The 13290-nt window shown below is 57.5% G+C and overlaps 1 protein-coding gene across 1 annotated transcript in view; it reads right to left on the reverse strand.

Moving 5' to 3' along the window:
• The window catches only part of Arhgef18 (Rho/Rac guanine nucleotide exchange factor 18), a 76076-nt gene extending 63886 nt beyond the window's left edge, over positions 1 to 12190 (reverse strand). Inside the window, exons 1-2 of the mRNA XM_058579167.1 lie at positions 12166 to 12190; positions 3235 to 3363 (exon numbers count right to left, since the gene is read on the reverse strand). Of these exons, the coding sequence (XP_058435150.1) occupies positions 3235 to 3363; positions 12166 to 12175 (139 nt within the window). The 5' untranslated portion in view covers positions 12176 to 12190. The remainder of the gene's footprint in view (positions 1 to 3234; positions 3364 to 12165) is intronic.
• Between the last annotated feature and the right edge of the window lie 1100 nt (positions 12191 to 13290).

Raw genomic sequence — 13290 nt, forward strand, 5'->3', positions numbered from 1 at the left:
TCCAGATCCAGGGGAGCCTGGGGGATGGGCTCCCCCAAGTCAAACCCAGAAGGCTAAACATTCCAGGGCTCCCCATTCTGGAGGGAATGCACAGACACGCTTTCATTTCAAAAGCGTCAGCGGCCATCCGTCCTGGTGTCTGCCGGGAAACGAAGACAACTCACCCAAGGAGTCAAGCGTATTGCTTCTCTGGTCTCATTTTGCTCTGTTTAAAAGTGACTTAATTTCAAAACAAGATGGCCAGTAAGTACAGGCTGAGCATCCCTGACCCCAAATCCAAGTGTTCCAAAAGCCGAAACGTTCTGAGCCCAACATAACCCACAAGTGGAAAATCCCACACCTGACCTCATGTCCGGTCACAGCAAAACGAGCAAAATTCAGAGACCCTAAAAATGAAAAAGGACCTTTGGGCTATGTGTATGAGGTGCATGCAAGGCATAAACGAACTTCATGCGGGGACTGGAGTCCCATTTCCCATACGCAATGACTCCCAAATCTAAAAGAAAACAATTCTGAGACCCAAATACTTCTGGCCCCAAGCAGCTCGGATAAGGGATCCTCAAGCTGCAGTAAGGCTGCTGAATGGAGGCCACAGCCACTGGGCATTCCTGCCGTGGCTTCGTTAGCTCAGCGTGACCCCAGACCCGCTCCTAGGCCTGACTGACCCTTGGTTTTTCTGTCTCTAAAATGGGTGCACTGCTGCCCTCCACGTCCATGACGTCCTGTCCTCATGGAGCTGAGTGGAGAAGGCTGAGGATGGCACCCAGCTGCTACTGTCAACTGCGATAGAAGTGACCAGGCAGTGGGCTAGGGGAGAACTGGGGGGCAGCTGTCCTTGTCCACAGGGCGTTAGGGAGGGCTTCCTGGAGGAGGGGACAGCCAACAAAGGCCAGAATGAGAAGAGTTGCTATGCAGAGGCTGCCGGTGAGACATCAGCGGGCCAGCTGGAAGCTTCCGCCAGTAGCCATGGGGGGCCTGGCGGGTGGGGAGGCCACAGTCCTCCTTCAGAAAGCCCATTCGGGGTGCAGAGCGGAGATGGGCTGGATGGGGCCAGGATGAAGGCTGGGAACCGGGTAAGACCCGTGAGGTCACCAGGGTGAGCCATCACGGTGGCGTCCACCAGGGCGGTGGCAGGAGGGCGAGCTGGATGGAACTGAGGGCTCACCAGGGCTCAGCGTTCGAGGGACTTGGCAGCTGACAGGAGGGCGGGAACAAGGACAAGGCCCAGGTCTCCAGCTCTGGTGGCCAACGGGGTGACGATGACAGGATTGCAGAAGAGAGACAGACTTGCTGCAGGGACAGAGCCTCCCTCCCAACGCCCAGGGCTTTCTGTCTCTCCGGGGCCCATGGTTTCTCTGTCTCTGTGTCACCCACCCAACCGCCTGCCGCCCTGGTCCAGGTCTGGGACAGGGCTAGGACCGACACCTGGGCCATTCTCACCCAAGCAGGGTGATTCTGGGGGTGGGACAGTCACCTCCGAGCCCCTTGCCCAGGAGTCGCCTGCTTTCCTGGGTAACCCACCAGCAGTGGCCGACTGACCTGAGGACATTAAGGCTGGGCCATCTGCCGCTGTTTGCATGTGTTTTCCCTGAGTTCGTGGGTTGGAAGCTTGGTCCTCAGGGCGGTGGGGTTGGGAGGCAGCACGGAACCTTCCAGAGGTGGGACTCGGTGGGAGGGCCCTCGGCCAGCTGGGAGTATGCCCTTGGAAAGGGTCGTGGGACCCAGGCTCTCTGGCTTCTCGTTCCCACATGTGCTCTGGCCATGGTGCCACTGACCTCAGGCCTTGCGATGATTTGGTTGTGGGCAGTGGCCCCCGGTTTGGCCTTGTTGGTTTGGACCTGAGGTGCGCCCCAAACGCTCCTGTGTTGATGCAGGAGGTGGATGGTGAGATCACGGCAGCCGGCCCCTGACCGGGCCAGCCTAACCTGAGAGGACTAAGCGGGCAGGTCCCAGCTTCCGCGTACTTGGAGGCAGTTAGACGGCCGGGGCCATGCCCTGGGGGACTGTATCTTGTCCTCCTGCTCCCTGCCCTCTGCTGCCTGGCCTCCCTGTCCCGAGCTGCTTTCCTTGGCCACACCCTTCTGCCATCGTGCTCTGCCTCACTTGGGCCTGGAGCAATGGAGTCGCCTGACCACAGACTGGACCTCTGAAACCACGAGCCAAGTAAACTCTTCCTCCTCTAAGTTGTTTTGCCGGGCATCTTGGTCATGTGAAAAGTTGGCTAACAGAGCACTTTTGGGAGGTGCCAGAGCCATTGAGAGGTGGGGCCTCGCGGAAGATCCTTAGGTCACCAGGGAGGGGCATGTCCGTGAAGGGAACACCAGGTTCTCAGTCTCTCTTATGCTTTCTGGTTTATGAGGTGAGTGGTTTTCTCTGCTATCACTCCTGCCTCTCTCCCCAGAGCCCCAAAGTAATGGGGCCACTCAATCTTGCATGGGAACCTCCAGAACCATGAAACAAAATAGCCCTTTTCTCTTTATAAATTAATTTCCTCATGTATTTTGTTATAGCCATGAAAAGTGGACTAATACACCATCTCAGATCAACTCCTTCTGCATGTGCTCCCTGGGAATCCAATTCACACCACTTGGTCATCTCTATCCCTAGCAGAGCCGGAGTGGAGCTGTGTTCATGAAGCCATGACTCGGCCCCTTCTTCCTCAGGATCACACCCCCCATCCCAGTGGGGCCTTTCCCCAGAAGCAGGCTGGAGGTTGTCATGAGGACATTAGACAAAATCTCAATCCTATCTCCAGCTTCAACCACACAGCAGAGGGTCTGATGTGAAGCAAGTCTTCCTTCCATCTAGCCTATTTATTCTTCCATCCATCAATCTACTTATCTATCCATCTATCCATCCACCCACCCATCCATCTATCCATTCACCCACCCATCCATCTATCCATCCATCCATCCCTCCATCTATCCATCCATCCATCCATCCATCCATCCATCTATCCATCCATCCATCATCCATCCACCCACCCATCCATCCATCCATCATCCATCCATCCATCCATCCATCCATCCATCCATACATACATACATTATCCATCATTCCCTCCCTCTTCTTATTCCAGAAAGGACTCCAGTCCCTCATCTGTCACACAAGATGGTAACCACTTCACCCCTCTTCAGTGAGAGCTCACTGAGACTGGGTAAAAGGCGGGTGCTACACAAAGTGCACTTGCTGCCCCTGTTGTCACGGGCTCCTGCCCTTCTCACAGCCAGACACCTGCCTGCTCATCCTCCATGGTGGAGACGAAGTCGGGGCTCTCAGGTGTCCAGGCTTCGCGACTGCTCTTGGTGGCCAAGGTGGCAGCTCTGGAGTCAAAGGGTTGGACGCATGGCTTGGGCTCAGAGCCTGTGGAGGAAGGAGGGACAGGTGTTAGGGCTGAGCTGGGAGGGCAGAGGAGGCCAGGACCTCGGTTCTGCACCTGCCCCTGCTCACCCGGGTTGTTGGGATGATGGGAAGAGGGACGAGGTTTTGGCAAAGCCACTGTGTGCGCTACCTCCCTCAGCCTGAGCCTACGGCAGACATTCCTAGTCAAGCACGAGACTCTTTCCTGCTGAGCGTTTGCTCTATTTTGAGCAGCCATTGCTAGCCGATCCAAGTTGGTTCATGAGTGAAACTGACTCACTACGCGTGTTCCAGCAAAATCCCCATCTGCTAGGCAGTGCGAGAGGATCCACAGACCAAATGCAAGTTCCTGATGCAGGAGAGGCTCTAATGGGAAATTTCAGTCTCCCTCTTTCTTTCCACATACCCTCATCTCCCTTCTAACCTTGGAGTCCCAAAGACCCAGAGTTCCGGGGACCTGCGGGCAGCACAGTGGAGAGGAGAAAACAAGGACCAGTCCACCAGACTGGTCCTTCCAGAACCTTCCAATAATGGTTGTACAAGTTTGAAAAGTATCCAAGGTTCCTGTTCACTGTACAGCGGGGATTCCCTGTGGCTGGGTGGATCCCACCTCCCCGTCCTCCTGTTCCAGGGTACTTATGGCAGGTAGGAAGATACCCTGCACGGTGGCCACCGTGTCCTTAGCTGTTGTAGCCAGCAGAGGAGGGAGAGGGAGGCGACGCCCCTGCCCACCCCAATGTGGGATGAACCAAGGGAGGGGGAGGGGATGGGCTGTCTGTACCCACTTCATATTCAGGGGTGGGAGCTGGGGAAGATGGAGAAGGTAGGTCAATAGATACAAGTATGTGAATTTCTTTTCTTTTTTCTTTTGTATTTTAGGTTGAATTCAGGGGCACTTAAACACAGTCACATCCCCAGCCCGTAGGTATATATATTTTAAAATATTTTTAGATGTTGATGGACCTTATTTTATTCACTTATTTATATGCGGTGCTGAGAATCGAACCCAGTGCGTCACACATGCTAAACAAGTGCTCTACCACTGAGCCACAACCCCAGCCCTTATTTTTATTCTTTATTTTGAGATAGGGCCTCACTGAGTTGCTAAGGCTGAGCTTGCACTCCTCCTGCCTCAGCCTCCTGAGCCACTGGGATGACAGGTGTGCGCCACCATGCCTGGCTCATGAGTTTCCTTTTTTTTCATTAGGTTAATGAAAATATTCTAAAATTGATGTGGTCTCGGGTGCACAACTCTGTGAGTATGCTAAAAACCGTGGGCTTGTACGCGTTAAGTTGGTAAATTGCATAGTAAGTGAATTATATCTCAACAAACAGTTACAACCCAGTGTGGCGCTGGCCCCGGGCCAAGCCCTGGAAGGCAGACACCGGCAGCCAGGGCTCCAGAGCCACCCTCCCTGTGTCGCTGCCCCTGACGCACCTTGCACCAGTGGTGGAGGATACGCAGTGCTGTGGCCAGCCGTGGCCTCCACCAGGACACCGCCCCCCCCCCCGCCCCCGCTACCTGCGGCAGGTCGGAGCCACTCGGTGCCCTGTCCTCATCAAGCCTTGAAGCTGCCCTCTTCCCACCCCAGAGCTAAGGCATTTCCTGCCTTGGTCAGAACTAAACAGACTGCGAGGGAAGAGGAAAGACAGGCGTAGGGGTACGTCCTGGAGGCCGATGGGGGCCCTGGGGGACCCGGAGACCCCAGGGGCAGCAGGGGGCAGTGGGGTCTGCCTGCCCCAGTAGGCGGGCCTGTGAGGAGGCCTGAGGTCTCCTTCAGAGGACAGACAGACCCTCCTGCCCTGTGCTAGTGAATCCTGAAGCTCTGGGATCCAAGGCCAAGGATCAGGGGTCAGGGCTGGGTCAGTCTTTAAGCCGAGTCTGACCTGATGACACACTCAGCCCTGATCCTGTTTCAGAGACTGACTCCCAGTCACAGATGAGCCCCATCCTGGTGTCAGACTGAGCCCTGACCTTGGTGTCACGGTCAGTGCCTCATCCTGCTGTTAGGTTGAGCCTAGGTCCTGGTGTCACACGCCAAGCCCCAACCCTGGTGTCACAGACGGAGCTTCCAATCCAGGGCCACACACTGAACCCGGACCCCAACACAGACTGGGTCCTGAGCCTTGGGTCACACATGGAGCCCTGATTCTGGGGACAGACTCTGCCAGGCTCCTGGTTTGTCCCCCGTAGCCCACCCCCATCACTGCCCGGCCATCCCAAGCGCAGCCCAATCTCAGTGTCATGGACTGGGTCCTCATCTGAGGACTGAGTCCCCATTCCAGTGTCATGGACTGGGTCTTTGACTGAACCCCCATCTCAGTGTCATAAACTGGGTCCTCATCTGAGAAGGGAGCCCTGATCCCAGTGTCATGGACTGAGCTCAGATCCCAGTGTCATGGACTGGGTCCTTATTTGAGGACTGAGCCTGTTCCCAGTGTCATAGACTGGGTCTTTGACTGAGCCCCCATCCCAGTGTCATAGACTGGGTCCTCATCTGAGGAATGAGCCCAATCCCAGTGTCATGAACAGACCCCTAACCTGTTGATCCCTGATCTGATGTCACAGACTGGTCTTCATCCCCTCTCATAGTTGGACCTTTGTCCCCATGTCCTGGGCTGAGCCCTGACCCCAGTGTCCTAGGCTGAGCGCCATCAATTGCCAACCACAACTCCCGCTAACCTTCAGCCACCAGTCTCTCCCGTCCAGTCCATCTCTGTCTTAGGGCTGGTGTGTCTTCCCAGCATGACACTTCGGTGGTCACTGTCCTTTTACTGCCCCTCCCCCATAGGCACCAGTCTCCTTAGAATGACACTCAACGCTCTCCGCAGCCTTCCCTCTCAAGTCCCCTCCCTCACGGGTCCCCAGCTCCCCATTCTGCGTGTGGCTCTGGCCTGTTCCCGCCTCCTTCCTGCCCTTCCTGCCGGAAGCTGAACTCCAATTCTGCGACCCGGCCCGAGGCGCTGCGTTCTCCTGGCCTTGCTCTGAGTTGTTGTTTGCTCTTCCTGGACCAGGGCTCTGCAAAACCACGGCTCAGCAAATCTGGGTTCTCAGGCATCCAGCGTGAAACTCTTGTGTGTGTGGACCACGTCCTAGATGCCTGCCTAGGTGCTTCTCATTCTCCTGTCCCCAGTGTCCCCAGGAGTCCTCACTTATAGAGCGGGGAATGGAGGCTTGGAGAGGTACATTGACTCTACCAAGGTCACACCACACTGGCACAGGACAGAGCTGGGGTTTGAACACGTGTATTTCTGAATTCAAAACAAGGACTCACACCCACCAGCCTGTCCTGGGCCGTGTCGGGCTGGGCAGGGTCAGTGCTCACCGGTTTGTTGATGAATGGATATGTGGGTGGATGAATGGATCGATGGACGATGGATGGATGGTTGGATGGTTGGATGGTTAACTGGCTGGCTGGAGGGTTGGCTGGCTGGTTGGATGGACGGACGGATGGCTGTATGGATGGAGGGTTGGTTGGATGGATGAATGGATGAATGGTTAGATTAGATGGGTGATGGTGGATGGACAGGTAACCGGCTAGCTGGATAGGAGGATGGTGGTTGGATGGCTGGTTGGGGTGGGCGGATGGGTGACTTGTCGGCTGCTTGACTGGCTGGTGGGTGGACAGAGGGTCCACGTTGGAGGACGGTGGAATGTTTGTGTCCAGAGGCAGTGATGTGCTACATTCCGAAGATGGCATTCTGAGGAGTTGCAGGGGGAGAAATGGAAGGAAGAGGGGAGGAGCCAGGCGGGGAGGACACAGGTGACCCACAGGACAGCCGCACTACATAGGCACTCCCTGGGGAGCGGGGGAAGCGTGTGGTCAGAATGGGCCCCTCACTACAGGGCTCAGTCCCCTCTTCCAGGGCCAACCCCGCGGCTGCCCTGGCAAGTCCCCTTAGTCCCGGGCAGCCAATGGCAGAGCTTCCGAGGGGCACAGCATGGCCATGGCTCTGCTTCTCAGGGCCTCCAGAGGAAGGGATGGTGCTTGGAGAGTCACTGGGGGGAGGAAAGTCAGGGATGGGGCTCAGCTGCGCTCGGCCCCCCTCACCCCTTGCCGCTCCCCAGGGGGCCGCCCACCCGCCTGGGTTCAGGTCCAGGGTAGCCTCCGCCAGCCCCGGCAGCATCAGCCATAAAAGGGTGTAAGAATCACTGTCAGTCCCCATGGCTCACTCCCCCACCTGGCAGCCTGTAAATCGCGGCCTCAACCTGCCTGGGGGGAAGACACCGGCCAGGAGCAGAGATTAACACCAAGGATTAACAACAGACCTCCACGGGGACCCAGGTCACAGGGAGACACCACCGCCATCCACGGTTCATGCACTGATTCTTCAGGATTGCGTCCACTGATGGATTTTTATACCCTCCCCAGGTGCTTGGGCCGCCCACATTGGCTGCTTTATTTACTGATCAGAACCCACCACAAAGGTGACCCCAGAACAAACTTGGCTTCAAATTCTAGCTCCTCCAGCATGTATTTGCTGTGTGACCTTTTGAGTAAGTCACTCAACCTCTCTGTGCTCAACTTCATGAAGGCTCAACAACTGGCAGTAATTTCTACCTTTATGACCACGATTCTATTGCTTCCCGGTTCCCCAGCTCCCCTATTTCTTTCCAGCCCCAATCATACCCTCTGGTTCCCCTGACACTCTCACCTGCTCCCTGACCCCAGCACAGTGTCTGGTACACCATAGGCCTTCAGGGAGAGTCTGTGGGTTGAATGAGCTAATGAGCCTCATGCTGACCCCCTCCTTCACAGAACACAAGCCACCTCCAACAAGGACTTGGCTCACGTGGGCAGCGGTGGCAGGTTCGGTGAGGCTGAGCCGGACAGCTGGCCTGACCAGGAGGGGCTCCTGTTGGTGGGTGGAGGCACAGAGGCTGAGGAAATCTGGAGGCCATGGGTGCATGGCCAGCTCCTATCACAATGTCCCCCCATATCTCGGGGGGCCCAGACACCACCTGGGTACCCTCAAGAGCTAAACTCCCCCGAGAGTTAGAAAGGTCTTTGCAAAAACAGTTCACGGAGCCTTGGGGGATGTGATTCAGGGCCTCTCTGGTCCTTGCACAGGTAAACTGAGCCTCCTGCTTAGCAGCCACCTGGGCCTCCTGTCCTGCAGGGGTCCAGGAACCCACAGCAGGGGACCCCCAGCAAGTCAGCCAGCCGCCCCTGGGGGTCCAGCAGCCAGGTGCAGAGAGTGGACTGTCTTGCAAACTACTGGTCCAGGGACAAGTCCCTTGAGGAGCCCAGGGAGACGCTTTCTCGGAGACCAGCGGGGGCCCACAGGTCAGTGATGTTCCCAGAGCTCGGGCGATCGGGGGTCATGGGATCTGGGGCGGCTCAGGCAGTGTCTGTTCCCCAGCCAAAAAAAGGGGATTGTGAGCCGGCCGCCCGGAGTCCCTTCCTGAGTGGATGGTGCCCGCTGGTCACCGCCTGCCGCTTACCTCTCTTGAAAGCCCACCGCTTGAGCCACAGCTTGGAGAAGGCCGGCCAGGAGTGGTTGAGCGTGGCGCCTGCCATGGGGCCCGAGTGAGAGTGATGAGCAGCCCGGCGAGGAGCTGGGAGTGGGGCTGGGAATCCCTGCCAGGACCTGCTGCCAGCAAGGGGCGGAGACTGCAGCCAGGGTCTGCCAGACGCATCAGCTGATGGGAGCCCGGGGCTGGGGAGGAGGGCCAGGTTTCCAGCTGGGGGGCCGGGGGGACCCCAGGCTCTGGGGGGCCAAGCCCTGAGCGCCCCGATTACCCAGTCCCAGGGCCTCTCGCCCTGGCCAGACAAGACATCATCAGGAGAGAACACGTGCAGCCTGAGTCCTGTAGGCAGCCTGTGTGTGTGTGTGAGTGTGTGTGTGTGAGAGTGCGTGTGCCTCTGTCTCTGTTTGACAGTGCGTTGATGTCAGTGTACAAAGGGTATATTTTGGGGCTTGTGAGTGTTTACTTGCCAGTCTTGGGTGTCAACTTGTCTAGATGGGAGTGTAGTCAGCGTCTAGGTGGTTTTGGAAGTCTGTGATACTGTGTGTGTGTGTGTGTGTGTGATGTCCCTGGGATCTGTTGGGATGCATCTCCGTGTCTGGTCTGTGTGGTGCTGTCTGAGGGTTTCTGGCGTCTGCCTGGGTTTGTGAGTCTCTTTCTAGGTGTGTTTCTCGTGTGTGCCCAAGAGTGGCGCGTGTGTGGTGTGCGGCGTGTACGCGGGACCCGGGGCCATGCACGCAGTGCTGCCCCCTGGTGGTGGAAGCCCAGAGCTCCTCCTGCGCACTGAGGCCCGGGCCCTGGAACCCGCCAGCGCCGCCCAGCCGCCTGGTGGCGCTCACGGGAGCCCACGGCGGAATCGACTTTTACAAAACCTAACAGGGTGGCAGAGTGCCGGCCACCTCTGCACCCGCGCGTTCCCAGCGTGGTGAAGCCGAAAGAAGACGCGACCCCGAGGCCCGAGGCACCCGCACCCCACTCTCAGCCCTGTCCCGGGGCCCTTCCCTGGCGCTCCTCGGGCGGCCGCACCTCCCGCCCTGCCCTGCCGGGGATTGCAAGTTGGATCCCCCAGGTCCCCCTTTTAGACATCCGAGGGCCCGGCACCAGATCCACCAAGGTCTCTGCTGCCCCTGGTCCCCTGCTTCACTCAAGGTGCTTCTCCTTTGGGGGCCCGAAGTCTGTTCCCATGGACCCACGTGGCGGTACAGCTTCCCTGGCTGCCAAACCTCACCCCGCCAAGGAAGAGCCGCCCTCAAACAGGGTCCCCGGAGGTGATGGTCGTCCTGTTTGGAGATGGGACCCTGAAGGAGCCCACCCTGGGATACAGCGTTCCCCCTGATCTTCAGGGGTGCCTTCAAGACCCCCGTGGTTGCTGGAAACCACAGACAGCACCCAGTCCTGCACACATTGTCCCCCCAACACCCTCACCTATGGCAAGGTTTAATCTATAAATCAGGCACAAAGATTAACAACAGGAACTGAGAGTAGAGCAACTATCACAATAGGCTAGTGACCGTTTTGCAGACGGGATCTCTCTCCCTTACAGTATTTGTGAAATGTAGTATTTTGAGACTGCAGTTGACTGGGTAAAGGAAACCACAAAGGGTGTAGCTGTGGCTAAAGGGACCACGGGACTTGCTTTGAGATTGGGACCAGTCTCGGGTCTTTCTTGAGTACAACACAAAGTTTCTGGTGACACACAGGTGTCAGTCACATGGGTGGGTACCGCCCAGGCCCAAGGCTCTGGTGCAAGAACAGATTATAAAGGGGAAGATGAGCCACTGTGGCTTGTCAGGCACTGCACTAAGATCTCACACGCAAGACCCCATGACCGCGGCCGCCGGTTGATGGATGAGCAATTGAAGCCCAGAAAGGTTAAGCCAACTTGCTGGTGAACACACAGAGGCAGGGGAGCCAGGATTTGAACCCACGTCTGCCCAGCAGTCATCATAGTATTGACAACAGCTGGACCGAGCACCAGCATGTGTCCAGCCCTGTGTAGGAGCTGGGGGCAGCAGGGTGGAGACAGCCCCCACAGTCACGCTGAAGGGTTTGTGATCAGCGTTCTGCTGGTTCTTCATGAAAAGGCTGCCTTTCCTGGAAGTTCTCCTAGAGGGACTCACAGTCACCCCAAGGGAACTCAGCGTGGAGACAGCCCTCTCTTGACTGCTCTTGGGTGTCAAGCCCTTTCTTCAGAACCACAGGTTCTGTAGACATTTGAATGGCCCCTGCGAAACCCACCAGTTCCTTCCTTCCCAGTCCCAGCGGTCAGCTCCAAATTCGCCCCCTCCTGGCTCAGAGGCCACATCCTGGGACCCCAGTGGGCTCTTCCCTGAGGCATCGGGGCTGGGAGGAAGCTGAGAAGAGGGCGTGCCCGTGCAGACCACAGCCCGCTGCCTCTCCCCTCCCCGGCAGCTGGTATGGGAGGTGCCCCAAGGTGGCCAACAGGGGTGTCTCCCCAGGGAGAGGCCCCCCTCGGCTGCCGGGGAGAGGGTGGTCCTCCTCTGGCGATCTGGGAAGATGGGGAGAAGCCCTTCTCTGGCTGGTGCCTGGATGGCACTCTCAAGGGAGAGTTTGTCTTGCAAGTTGGATTCCCCAGGTCCCCTTCAGAGCTAGTTTCAGGGAGGCCCATGGGGGACCCAGAATCTGCAGATTGAACAGTGGATGACTGGCGACTGCCACAGGGTCCTCCGATCCCCATTCATTCCATCCCCTGTCCCCACGCACTCCTGGGCTGCTGGGCCTCATTCTCCCCTTACCCCGTGGCTCCCCATGGACCCCAGCAGCCCCGTCACCTCTTCTGGCCACAGACCCCTCTAGAATGGGTGGACAGCCTCCCCACCCTCTTAGGAAGTAGGTGGCTGGACTGTGATGCCTGGTCCATCTGCCTGCTACCCTGCAGGTCTCCAGGTCCCCTGCTGCTGTCCCCTGGGGCCATCTGACCCCGCTGTCTGGGAGGTTACTTACCGGAGGGCGCCTGGTTCTCGGTGAGGTGGGTACCCAGCCTGGCTACCAGCTCCTGCAGCCCACACCACCCGTGGCCAGGGTGTCCAGCCAGCGCAGGGGAGTTGGCCCCAGAGCCTGGCGCAAGCCACAGGATGATACAACTCTGCCCCAACTTCCCCTTCCTCAACCGCCAGCCCCAGCTGTGGGCAGACCAGGGGTCTGGGAAGAGGGCAGAGAGCAGGGGCTGGAGGAGCACGAGCCCTCCCCTCCCCCAGCCCCGCACAGGCAGGTGTGGGAGGTGGAGCAGGACCTGGGAGGCTCAGCACCCTCCTCTCCCCCACAGCTTCCTGCATAACCAACTGCTCAAGAGGAACGGGGTGTGGGGGCCTCACCCGGGCACATGGGTGCAAGGCATCATGTGTCTCCACAGAGACCAGCACTCAACACACATGGGAACACACGGGGAGAGAGACGCATGTGTCCACAGGCTGTGCTGGGAAGGGCTCACCACCACCTCTGTGCGTTGTAGCATTTGTGGGTAAGTACCCTGGCCATGGCTGACACTGCCCACCCGTGTGACCTCACTGAGTCACTGAGGGTGGAGCCAGGGGAGGTGCTCACACTCTCTCACACGGCCCCCCCCCAGCACAGTGTATGCAGATGGCAGTGTGAAGCAGAGGCCTGGGTGGACAGGTGTCACACACAGGCTGTGGACACAGCACTGTGCGTGGAGCTGTGTGGAGTCCCATGCATGCTCAGGGGACACAGGCAAGGACTACGATGCCAGAGACGAGACACAAAGGCAGGTGCAGGATGCACCCTGGGGACATGGACCCTGGAGATTCCTTGACTCATGTTTGTGGATGGTCACACACAGCGGAACATCACGCCAGGCCCAGGGTGGCTCGGTGGTTAGCGCTTGCCTAGCATGGGTGGACAGGTGTCGCACACAGGGTCCATTCCCAGTGCCATAAAAAATTACCTTGTATACATTGTATATTTTTTATTTATAATGTGCAATATTTAATAAAATAAGTGAAGGGGTAAAAAAATTCATCGTGCATTCATCATCAGGTATTAATGCCGATAAACTAAAAATGGTCACTGGTAAATTTTACCAATATTTATTTTGCCACAATAAAAATTGTGGCAAAATCACTTCCTGATTTTTTCCTGCATTTTTCTGGTTTCATGTGCTTTTTGAGGCTCAGTGTGCTCACGGGGCCTGTGTGGTACAAGTGCTGCTCAGTCTGTGCTACTGTCCTGCGTTCAATGACCCACACAGGTGGTGTGAGATCGGCCAGGATGGGAGCATTCACACCATGGGAACTGGTGGGAAGTCACACCCTCTCAGCCACACTGCCATCTGAGAGCCGCCCGATAGAGCTCAGCAGCACAGCACTGCACCTAGGCGGGCACATGTGGACTTGGGACACGGAGAGTCACTCGTGAGCACACAAGGTCACACACAGGCCCAGGGTGCACAGAGGCACACGTAAGTGCACGCACATGCACAC

Source organism: Marmota monax, unplaced genomic scaffold, assembly GCF_021218885.2.
Source record: "Marmota monax isolate L192 unplaced genomic scaffold, Marmota_monax_Labrador192_F-V1.1 WCK01_AAM20220418_F8-fsc00102, whole genome shotgun sequence".
Lineage (NCBI taxonomy): Eukaryota > Metazoa > Chordata > Mammalia > Rodentia > Sciuridae > Marmota > Marmota monax.